This window comes from Oratosquilla oratoria, chromosome 13 (assembly GCF_046742065.1).
Source record: "Oratosquilla oratoria isolate Oo_2021 chromosome 13, ASM4674206v1, whole genome shotgun sequence".
Taxonomy (NCBI): Eukaryota; Metazoa; Arthropoda; class Malacostraca; order Stomatopoda; family Squillidae; genus Oratosquilla; species Oratosquilla oratoria.
In genome coordinates, this window is record NC_134789.1 from 21,623,369 (window position 1) to 21,636,362 (window position 12,994).

The window sequence follows — 12,994 nt, forward strand, 5'->3', positions numbered from 1 at the left end:
GTCATCTGTCAGACAGGAATCATTCCGTTGTTTGAGCTTGGCTTGGAATTCTTGCCAGATCAATCGCCACAGACCCTCAGAGATTAGCCAGAGAGCATGAAGTGTTTGATAGTACTCGACATTGCTGCCAAATATCTTTCTAGCTGTGCCTTCTGTACAAAATCCTGCCCAGACCAGGATATCTTCGATACCACTTTCACGCATGATCTTCACAAATGCCCTTATGAAGTTGTGCACCTGATGAAATCCACCCTAAAGTAAAACTACTTTGCTGAACTTATCAGGGTTAGCTTCCTTTATGGCCTTAGTCAGCTCGTAAGTTGCTTGATCACAAGCTATAATCGTCCACTCATTGCCAAGTTTGGTTGACGTTCTGACAAGGCGTGACATTTCTTCCATCAGAACAGAGGAGTCTGTGGGTGATGATGGTATGAGTGGTAGGTAAGCAACTATACTGGATTCCTGTTGGTCATACAGCCTTGCACAGAATGCTGGGAAGCTTGGGAGGTTGGGTTTCGCCGTGGAATCTTCCGTATCATCAGTGGAATAGAACTGTGTTCTACAGAGCCGCCAAATAAATAGGAGATTGGCAGCCAAGTCATTTTCATTTTCGGTTGTAAGATCTGCATAACATGTTGTATTTTTTGGCATCCGCCCTTTCTTACGATTACTCACTGTCAGGTAACATGATGGCATTGGTTCTTCTTCTTGTTTTGACAGAGCTTGATCCCTCTGCTTGTGGTATGAAATGCTGAGAGTGGCACTTGTTGCAGCACTTGGAGCTTTTACATTCTCCACTGCAATTGCCATTGTAGTGTGAAAACTCCACCTGCCAACGTCTTGTTAAGCCAATCCAAGTTGTCCATTGCGAAAACTTGCAGTATTTCTCTGTCTTTTGACATCATATCTCAGTATTTCTCTGTCTTTTGACATCATATCTGGTACATAGACCCCATCTTCTTGTGTCTGTTCGAGAACTCCAGCACTCTTTGAGGTGAGTTGTCGCTGAAGGCTATCATAACTGATGCCTTGTCCCAATCGGTTGTGCATGGTCTCATCAACCGATACTCTATTTTGCCCCTCTTGTATGCCAGTAACTCGGAATGGGACATCTCTCAGCAGGCTTGCAATGAAGTTGTAGAATGTGTCAGGAACCATTTCCGAAGCAGCTTCAATTGAAACTTCCGTTGAATTGGACAGATGTTCTTTCATTTCACATAATTTGGCGTCTTCTCTTAGCATTTTGGCTGCTTGGGTCAGACTCCTTTGTTTGCAATCAGTTGCACTGGTTTTCTCCAAATTATGAAGTATTTCAAGTGCATCACCAAGATGAACATTGGAAGCGCATATAAAGCCCGCTCCATAGGAATGTTCTAAAATGGACACCCTTGATCCAAAATGGGCTTGAAACTTAGTCTTGAGGGTTGTTGATTGATAGGAATCTGCTGTTTGCACTCCTTTGTCATGAAGTTGTTGCCTGTACTCATCTCTTAGGGTCTTGATAAAGAACCCCTCGTAGTTTTCAAATAACCTGACCTTCAGTTTGTCCACAAGCACTTTGAATGCTACATCATGAGTGTTGGGGGATGACAATGTTTTTTCCGTCACACGTTGAGCTTTGAAATTATTCATGCAAGGTATATGGTAGCAGATGTCATTGGCTACCATATTATGTCCAAGCCCAACTAATCGTGAACAGATGTCTTGTCTGTTGAGCTTCGTGGCCTTGTCAAGTATGAATATTTGACTTTGATCTGTTGATACTTTTGCATGTGGTTCCTTGCTATGATACCATCTATATCCACATATCACGCATGTAGTTTTGGCCTCAAATAATTCTGTGCAAGCTCTGGTGGATGATGCAACACATTCATCGGTCTCCATTGAAGATTCTGTTTTCGAACTGCAGGAGCTATCCAACGACAACCGTTTCCTCTCTGCAAGTCTGTAACTTTTCTCATTGTTGTATCAGTTCCTGCATTTTTCATGCCATTTTGGAGTGTCTCTCTTAAGCCACGATTCATCACCAATAATAGGCAATAGGCACTTGGTGACATCATCTTGTCTCCCGTTACATGCATGTTTTAGTCTGACAGAAGACAATTGTTGGACACGATACAAAGGCTTATTGTTGGGCAACTGGCAGATGATGCATTTGTTGTAGTCTGTATTCTCTCATTTCTGGCGCTTTTGTTTCTGAAGACTTGCTGTTCCTTCAGGCTCCCGCTTGGACTGACTCTCTGCCATGACACCTGGCTAGATGCCAGTGTTCTCCTTAACCACTTCCATACGGTGATGCCTATGTAGGCATCATGAGGAGCAAGTGGGTACGCGATGATGCCGACGTCGGCTTCTTGATTATATTTATTGTAGTCATACCTATGTAACCTCCATTCTCTCTAAACTGGCTTCATCATATTTTCTATGGCTATCAAAATTCACGGGTGAAAGAGAACGAACGATTGAGCACTGACTTTATTTTTTATAATGCGATTATTATGATGCAACATCGCACGTCGGGCAGCTAATGCTGCCAGATGTGCATCATAATAATCGCATTATAAAAAATAAAGTCAGTGCTCAATCGTTCGTTCTCTTTCACCCGTGTATTTTGATAACCATAGAAAATTGATGAAGCCAGTTTAAAGAGAATGAAAATTACATAGGTACGACTACAATAAATATAATCAAGATGGCGACGATGGCATCATCGAGTACCCACTTGCTCCTCATGCCGCCCATGTAGGCGTCACCATATGGAAGTGGTTAAGGGTGTCCAGGTGCATGATGGATTCTGTGTCTGAATGTAAGTGTTTTACTTTGACTTTGTAGGTTCTAGTGTGAGGACACGGAAAGGACCAAGGAATTTTGGTGAAAGCTTGGAAGATGGAGAATGGTTCTGGGCATAGATTATGTCACCTATTGCAATGTTAGATTCTCTCACATTTTTATTGTGAAAACGGGCCATCTTGTCTTTGGCGAGAGAAAGAGACTGAGTAATTCTCTTGAAGAGAGAGCTGAAATTTGAAAGTGAAACCTTTACAAAATCATCAAGGTTGTAAATGGGACCTATTTCTGAAGCAAGAAGGTCATATGGGAGTCGCTTGTCGGAACCAAAGATGACAAAGTGAGGCGACTCTGATATGGACCTGTTGATGGCACTATTAAGGCAAGACTAAATCATAGGGACATGGTGATCCCAGGAGAGATGGAGGTCAGAAGTGTGGTGTCGGAGAACATTGAGAATCTTTCTGTTTTGATGTTCGACAAGGCCATTTGAACTGGGGTGGTATGCAGCGATATTACATTTTGTTATTTGAAAGGATTTGCAAATATTTGAAAGAAGCTTATTGTTGAATTCCGTGCCATTGTCAGAGAGAAGAACTTTGGGAGTAGTGAAGGGGCAAATAACTTTGTCAATGAATGTCTTTGCAATTGTTGTCGCAGTCTTGTCGGGAATAGGTTCAAGGATGCAGAATCTGGAAAAATGATCCATACACACAAACAAGTACTGATTTCCACTAGAAGTGAGTGGGAATTTGAGAAGGTCAATTGCAAAGGCATAAAAACTACTCCCACACTTTCCATCCCTAATACACTCCACTTTCCTTCACTCTCTACTCTCCATCTCCTCATGCAGAAAAGGAGAAGATAGAGAGAAATCCCTTCAGGCTGCATCAATTTATTTCTCACACATACTCCCTCACCTCCTATCCCCCACCCACTCCCCCTCATTCATCACAGCATCATCCAAACACAACCATTCTCCATTCACTCTATCTTCTGTCCTCTCCCATTCTTCCTCAACCGACATTCCCCTCTTTCCCAATGCCCCTCTTACCCCATCCATCCATCTCATCCTAGGTCGCCCCCTCATATTCACTCCTTCCACCTCTGCCTTCCACACCTCTTTTACTAATCTTTCTTCACTCATTCTTTCCATGTGCCCAAACCATCCCAATACTCTTCCATCAGCCCTGTCTCCCAACTCCTTTTCCACCCCCGTTCTTCTCCTCACCTCATTTCTTACGCAATTCAGCCTAGTGACCCTTATCATACTTCTCAGGCACCTCATCTCAAACACATTCAAACTCCTCTCTTCCTCTCGTATGTTCCATGTTTCTGCTCCATACAGTGTTGTTGGCACAATCACTCCTTCATACAATCTCCTCTTAGCATCCATACCCTAATGTCTATTTTTCATTACACTTTTTAATTCCCTAAGGCATTTACTTGCTTCTCAATCTACATTCTACCACCACCCCTCCCTTTCCCACCACATTCACACCCAGGTATCTAAAACCATCCACTTCCTCCAGTCTCTCACCCTTAATACTCACTTTCAGTCTGTTGTTTCTTTCTCCCGTTATACATCACATCACCTTTTACCCACATTTATTTTCAGCTCCCTTCTTTCGCACACCTTCCCAAACTCTGTCACTAACTTCCTCAATCCCTCCTCTGATTCTGCTACAATTGCCGTGATGTCAGCAAACAACAGCTGGCTTATCTCCCACTTTTCTCCATTTCCTTTAACCATCTCCAATCCCTGACCCACTACCCTTGCATTTACCTCTCGTACTACCCCATCCATGTATAAATTGAACAGCCAAGGCAACATAACACTTCCCTGACGAAGTCCCACCTTTACCTCAAACCACTCTCTCCATTTGTAATCCTGAAAGATGCTCTACTACTCTTGTAAAAACTCTTGACTGCTCTTAACAGTTTTCCTCCTATCCTATACATCTGCAGTACCTCTCACAGTGCCTTTCTCTCTACCCTGTCATAAGCCTTTTCCAGATCCATAAAAGCCCAAAAAACATCCTTACCTTTTCCTATAGCTTTCTCACATATGTCTTACCACAAAAACCTGATCTATGCAACCCCCTACCTGTCCTAAACCCACATTGTTCCTCACCAATTACTCCCTCTGTTCCTCTCCTAATCCTCTCAATCAAGATCCTCCCATAAGCCTTCCCAACTACACTTAACAAACTGATCCCTCTGAAACTACCACACTCACACTTGTCCCCTTTTCCCCAGTATAGCGGAACTAATACAGGCACTTCTCCAGTCCTCCGGCACTCTACCCTCTCTTAAATAAACATTAAATAACCTCACCAACCAGTCCACCATCACTGTACCTCCCTTTTTCAGACATTCTCCATAACATCTATCCAGACCAGGTGCCTTACCTACTCTCATCATCTTAACTTCAACCTTCCTTATTTCTCCTCCATTTTCCTCAATCGTCATGTCATTTTCTTAGTGCTTCCCTTTACAGCTACCTTTCCCTTCCTATCCTCCTTCACATTTAGAAACTCCCTAAAATACTCTGCCCATCTTCCTCTTACTCCTCTTCCATTATCATCTCGCCATCTGCACCTTTTACCTTTTCTTCTCTACTTGATTTGCCTCCTCTTCCTCTCCTAATTTTTTCCAAAACATCTTTTTATTACTTTCAAATTTTTCTGTCATATTCTTACCCCATTTCACATCACAAGGTGATTAACTGGCAACTCAAGTGCACAATGCGCTTGCCCAACCTGCCAGTGATGGAATCACCATTACCATATGTCTGAACTTAATTACAATACAGAAATTGAAGTACGTTGCAGCATACTGACACATGGTATCTTTGCTACAAGTTATATTAAATTAATTTGGTCATATTACATCAATGAGGAAAGTAAAATAATAAGAAAAATCTAACAAAAATACAAAATGGCAATTTACACACATATCCTGGCCTAGCAGTGTCCATATGACCTGAGGCCAGGACAACCAAATGTCCTGTTGTGATCTGACTGATGTTGACCTTCTGGATGTGACAGTGGTATACACTGATGACAGAGATAGGCAGGGGGAGGGTAAGCTATGGCTGGTAGACAACAAACAACATACATACATACATATACCAAGGCTTTTCCCCCCTTACAAGGGAGGTAGCCAAAAAGGAAAAGGCATAAAATCATTCCCACCCATTCCATCCCTGAATACACACCACACCCCTCCACCCTCCCTCTTATCTTAGCACCTCCTGGATGATGGGTCATCCCTGCACCTTGTCCACTGCCCTGGGTCAGAAGCAGTGTCGCAAGACACAGCACATCCACAGCAAGGACGCTTCATTAAATCGGCGACCCCCCCCCCCTTCTCCGTCCCCCCATGCATAAAAGGAGAAGACAGGGAGAAATCCCTTCGGGCTGCATCAAAATTTGCTCACACATACTACCTCACCCCCCATCCCCCCACCCATTCCACCTCATGCATCACAACATCATCCATATACAACCATTCTCCATTCACCCCTGTCTTCTGTCCTCTCCCGTCCTTCCTCTACAGACATTCCCCTCTTCCCCAAACCCCTCTTCACCCCATCCATCCACCTCATCCTAGGACATCCCCTCATGTTCACTCCCTCCACATCTGCCTTCCATACCTCTTTTACTAGTCTTTCTTCACTCATTCTTTCCATGTGTCCAAACCATCCTAATACTCTTTCATCAACCCTATCTCCCAACTCCCTTTCCACCCCCATTCTTCTCCTCACCTCCTCATTTCTCACTCTATCTAGCCTAGTAACCCCCATCATACTTCTCAGACACCTCATCTCAAACACATTCAAACTCCTTCTCTCTTCCTCTCTTATGTTCCATGTTTCTGCCCCATACAGTGCTGTTGGCACAATCACTCCTTTATACAGTCTCCTCTTAGCATCCATTCCCAAATGTCTATTCCTCATTACACTTTTTAATCCACCAAAGCATTTACTCGCTTCTCTCAATCTACATTCTACCTCCACCTTCACTCCACCTTTTCCTGCCACATTTGCACCCAAGTATCTAAAACTATCCACTTCCTCCAGTCGCTCTCCCTTAATGCTCACTTCCAGTCTACTGCCACTTTCACCCCTTGTACATCTTATCACCTTACTTTTACCCACATTTATCTTCAGCTTTCTTCTATCACATACTCTCCCAAACTCTGTGACCAACTTCCTCAGAAAGAAAATATTAACGTTGACATTGGCTATGTGACAGGGCGAAGAAGTCTTTTGGAATGTAAATAGACAAATATGTGACTCATTGATGTAGGAGAGTTCACTTAACTTGATTGTATTTTCAGATAATCTCCAAGTAAACCAGTGCTCACCAGTGATGACACTTACATTAACTGTTGCAAGTAAGCAACAGCAGCAATCACAAGTACAGCAGCCACTGCAGCAGCAACAACAACAACAACAACAACAACAGCAGCAGCAACAACAACAGCAACAGCAGCAACAGGTTCAACAACAACAACAGGCTCAACAACAGCAACAGGTTCAACAACAGCAACAACAACCTCAACAACAGCCTCAGCAGCAATCTCAACTGCAACAAAAACAACTGCAGACACAACCACAGCTGCAGTCACAGCCACAACAGCAACAGGCAATGCAGACTCAGCAGCAGGCATCTCCTGTTCCCCAGGTTCAGTCCATACAGCAGGCTCAGGCTCAGGCTGTTGTTGTCCAACAACAACAGCATCAAGTTGGTCAACAGGTAATGTGGATTTTCATCTTATCACAGGGGAAATGAAATACTTAGTGGCTGTAGCCATAGCTGTAGTTCATGAGTAGTGGTTCCCTGTAGATTGTAGAGGATATGCTGAATTACCTTGATCTTTTCATTTCCCATACTCGTGTTCAACTGTATAGAGTGTGACAGGGTAACTGCTTCCCCTGGCAGGTGTTAACAAGGGTAGGTGTTGCCCAGGTGCTGGAAAGTATCAGTGACCTTAAGACTGTTTTGACAACGGCACAAAATTCAACCTCTCCCTCACCCGCTGTCATCACAGTTAAGGTGAGACAGGTGTGCCATTTGGCTGCTGCTACTGCTGCAGCAGATTTTCTGCTCAGTGGATGTTATCCTTTCCCCATGGCCCTTTCCAGGTTCATATTGTCCTGGGCAATGGTGCTCAGTATTGGCACAGGGGAACCTAAGCACTTGGACCATATGAATCAACCCAACTATCCAATCCCCCCTCACACACAATCTCCTTCAATATATCTCTTTGTCTCTCTGTCTCCCTTCCTCTCTCTCTCTCTCTCTCTCTCTCTCTCTCTCTCCTCTCCTTTCTCTCTCCTCTCCTTTTTCTCTCCACTCTCCTTTCTCTCCCCTCTCATCTCTCTCCTCTCTCATTCCTCTCCCCTCTCCTCTCTCTCCTTTCCCCTCTCTCTCCTTTCCCCTCTCTCACCCCCTCTCTCTCTCTCCTCTCCCTCTCTCTGTCTCTCTCTCCCCTCTTGCTCTCTCTCTCTCTCTCTCTCTCTCTCTCTCTCTCTTACTCTTTCTTTATCACCTTTTTCCTCAGTCTTCAGTATTTTCACTTGTTTCCATATCCTATTTTAGGATTCCTACATTTTTCTTTGAGAGGAACATTCGCAGCTGAAAGCCATGTGCTGTCCTGTAATGTTCTGCTATATATTGTGATATTTTTGTTTGTGATGTATTTTTGTTTTGTTTGAATAAGGTGCTTCATACTAAGACATCTTGACATTACAGCTGCAAGTCTCAGCCTTTTCTTTAGTAGATATCAGTGTAGGCTGCTATCATACTTCCTACATATACATACATATACCAAAGGCTCTTTCCCCCTAACAAGAGAGGTAGCCAAAAAACAAATGCATAAAATCCACTCCCACCCATTCCATCCCCACATATTCCACTCATTCACCCAACTCCCTCCCTCTTATCTTGGCTCTTCCTAGATGACAGGTCATTGCTGGATCTTGCCCACTGCCCTGGGTCAGAAGCAGTGTCGGAAGACACAGCATATTCAAATTCCTCCTCTCTTCCTCTCTTATGCTCCATGTTTCTGCTGTCGGCACAATCACTCCTTCATACAATCTTCTCATAGCATCCATTCCCAAAATTCTGTCTCAATACACTTTTTAATCCCCCAAGGCATTTACTTGCTTCTCTCAATCAACATTCTACCTCCACCTCCACTCCTCCTTTTCCCGCCACATTCACAACCAAGTATCTAAAACTATCCACTTCCTCCAATCTCTCTCCCTTAATACTAACTTCCAGTCTGCTGCCACTTTCTCCCCTTGTACATCTCATCACCTTACTTTTACCCACATTTATTTTCAACTTCCTTCTTTCACACACCTTTCCAAAATCGTCAGCAAAACAACTGCTTATCTCCCACTTTTCTCCGTTTCCTTTAACCATCCCCCAACCCATTAACCTTGCATTTATCTCTTGCACTACCCCATCCATATATAAATTGAACAACCAAGGCGACATAACACATCCCTGGCAAAATCCCACCTTTGCCTCAAATCACTCACTCTCTCCATTTCTGATTCAAACACAAGCTCTACTACTCACATAAAAACTCTTGACTACTCTTAAAATACTTCATATCTATCATTAATTTCTAGGATTGGATATTTATAGATTTTATGCTCCTTATATCAAAGGAAGGAGGAACATAGTTTTGAAGTGTTCTTAATTTGAAGTTTACCTCTTCTTGTCCTTTGGTTTTTGTGTATTTAGTATTGTGATAATTGCTGCATCCTTCCTAGTGGTCTTCGCTGTCAATATGGGGATAGATATAAATACTTGCTGAACCCATCACATTTAGTTGTATTATGGCCCATAGTGCTTTGCATGTGCATGTAAAATTTCCAAATTTTATAGTTTCAATTGTAGTACATGTATAAATTTTCAATGATGGGAGATGATGTAAGCCTTAGTGAAACTATACATATCACTGAAATTGTTGAAATAGTCTTAGGGAGGAAGAGATTTGGTAGTGAAATAAAAGTAACTGTGACTTGGCTCTGAGAAATGTTTGTCTTGAATTTAAGATGCACCATGGTTAATTTTAACTCATTTGCTGTGGTAATATTCTCGAAGTTGTTAGGCTTTAGTTAAGACAAAACTTGTAATGTCACTATTAAAAAAAATCTTAGTATGTAGATAGATAGAACAAAAGGCTTGATCAAGATAGTCTTTACAGCTTTGCTGGTGTGATGTTCCATGAAAAAAATTAAATCTTTTAGCTTTAGCCAGAATGAAACAGGTAGAAAGGGATGATTTGTAGTTTAGGTTAGACTGTGATTTGAGAATAAAGCTTTGTTTCTTGTGGCACTAATATGAGTAGCTTTAAAGCTTAAAGAGAAAAATATAATTTTAGTCATGTGCTGAAACAGACCAAATCATTGTAAAGTTTATTATATAATCAATGTTTAAAATTATCATATTCCTTTTGAATAGAAGTAGGAATGACATTGCCCAAAGGGAAGGTTATCTCATTTGATATATAATTCATTTTGAGTAAATGAGAAAGAGGTTGCTATATGGTGAAGTGGTAGATGTAAACCAGCTCCAGCTGTTAGGTCCTACAGTGCACTGCATTTGACCCAAGTAGTGTGGTGAGAAACAGGGTGACCCATTATACCTGAGATGTTGAGATGGGAGGGGTTGTAGAATTGGTTTTATTTGTTTGTGATGTGGATATGTGAAAAGTATATGGTAGAATCTTTGTGGCATGTGTTGTTGGATGTATGGAATAGTGGGAGGTCTATTGAAGGCATTAAAAAGTTCTTACATGAGTATGATGGCATGTGTGAGGTGAGGATTGGGAATGGAGAGATTAAATAGTTTGAAATGAATGTGGGGCTACATCAGGGTTGTGATGTGGCCATAGTTGTTCAGTGTATGGATGGAATGGTAAGGATTACAAAGGCGGAGCATGCCGACAGGAGACCTTTTGATCCATATCTAGGTCGGATGCAAAAAAAAAAGAAAGAAAAAAAAATCATATTAGTAATAAAATAATAAATAAAAACTATAATAATGTAAATAACAAATAAAATACATAAATAAATGCATAGGTATAGTTAAAATGATAAACAAACAGGTAAATAGTACATAATAAATTAACATATAACTAATAATAAATTAAAATCAGACAGACAAATGATGAAACAAAAACAAATAATATAAGATAAATTATAATCATTACAGCATCTTACTTAAGTATGTATCTAAATGATTCTTAAAGCTTTGAACTGAACTACATTGTACTACCTGTGCAGGAAGTTTATTCCATTCATTAACTACACGGTTGGCAAAGTTGTTTCTACCTACTTCCAAATTGAATCTATTTCCGGACAGTTTGAGACCATTGTTTCTTGTCTGATTCTCATTCAATGTGAAAATTTTGTCACTTTTGATGTCAATTCCCTTTAAAATCTTAAAGACCTGTATCAAGTCACCTCTGAGTCTACGCATTTTTAGGGAAAACAGATTCATGTGTTTTAGTCGATTTTCGTATGATTTATTTTTGATATTTGGAATCAGTTTTGTGGCTCGCCGTTGTACTTTTTCCAGTCTGTCAATGTCTTTAATGAGATTCGGTGACCATACGGAAACAGCATATTCCAAATGTGGACGAACTAACGATTTATATAGCTTGTTAATGAGTGATGGACTTTTGAAATCAAAAGATCGCGCAATCAGTCCCTGAATCTTATTTGCTTTCTCAGAGGCTGAAATACATTGCTTGGATGATTTGAGGTCGTTACTGATAATTACGCCGAGATCTTTTTCACTATCCACTTTTGTTAACGAATTTCCAAATAACTTGTAATCGTACTTACTGTTATTTTTACCTATGTGCATTACCTTGCATTTACTTGTGTTAAATTTCATTAGCCACTTTTCAGACCATTGCTGTAATTGATCTAAATCTTCTTGAATATCTAATTGGTTTGAGTGATCATTTGCCACTCTGCACAGTTTTGTATCATCAGCAAATTTGGAAACAGTAGATTTTAGTCCATGGTCTATATCATTTATATATACTATGAATAGAAGTGGCCCAAGAACGGAACCCTGAGGAACTCCACTTGCAACACTTTTCCATCCAGAAGTTTTTCCATTTAAAACAACTCTCTGTTTTCGACCATTCAACCAATTACTAGTCCAACCTAATAGGCTACCACTTATTCCATGCAAAGCTAGTTTAGTAAGTAGTCTTTCGTGTGGGACGGTATCAAAAGCTTTTGCAAAGTCTAGATATATTAAATCTATATTGTTTCTTTTGTCATAATTCGAGATAACTGTGTTGTAGAATTCGAGTAAGTTAGTCACGCAAGAACGTTTTCGTCTGAAACCATGCTGGCTATCATTTATCAAACGATTACTTTCTAAATGATGTTCGATAGCATCTCTGATGATAGTTTCCATTATTTTTCCTACGATTGAAGTAAAACTTATAGGCCTATAGTTATTTGGTTTCTTTTTGTCACCTTTTTTGAATATGGGAGTAACGTTAGCTAGCTTCCATTCTCTTGGGACATCTCCGGATATGATGGATTTCTTGAAAATAATTTCTATTGGAACAACAATCTCATTTCATTTCCTTTAAGATTCTTGGATGCCAACCGTCAGGCCCTGGTGTTTTATTAACTTTGAGTTTGTCTATACACCTTTTAATTTTTTCTTTTGTTATATCTACCGTAGTGAGTAAGTTTAACCCAGACTTTTCACAGGTTTCAGTTTGGAATTCACTTTGAGGTGTTTCGTTTACGAATACCGAGCTAAAATAATTGTTTAAGAGATTACACATTCCTTCATTTGAATATTCAAGTTGACCGTCAGCAGATAATAGTGGACCAATGTGATTCCTAACAACCTTTTTATCTCTAATGTAACTATAGAATTCTTTGGGATTTTCTTTGGATTTCTCAGCGATGTTCATTTCGTATTGTCGTTTTCTTTTTCTTATTGTCTTTTTTAAATCTCTCTGTATTGATACATAACTTTCATAGTCATTAGATGCACCCGAGCACTTATATTTCATACAGTCTCCTCTTAGCATCCATCCCCAAATGTCTATTCCTCATTACACTCTTTAATCTACCAAGGCATTTACTTACTTCTCTCAATCTACATTCTACCTCCACCTTCACTCCACCTTTTCCTGCCAC

The 12,994-nt window shown here is 40.8% G+C and overlaps 1 protein-coding gene across 3 annotated transcripts in view; it reads left to right on the forward strand.

Annotated features, from left to right (window-relative positions):
* LOC143032340 (nucleosome-remodeling factor subunit NURF301-like) overlaps positions 1-12,994 on the forward strand; it is a 311,934-nt gene that overhangs the window by 144,468 nt on the left and 154,472 nt on the right. For 2 of the 3 annotated variants that reach the window (XM_076196918.1, XM_076196920.1), the window contains exons 13-14: positions 7,132-7,550; positions 7,737-7,850. In XM_076196918.1, the coding sequence (XP_076053033.1) occupies positions 7,132-7,550; positions 7,737-7,850 (533 nt within the window). The remainder of the gene's footprint in view (positions 1-7,131; positions 7,551-7,736; positions 7,851-12,994) is intronic. The other variant, XM_076196919.1, reaches the window with a different exon arrangement.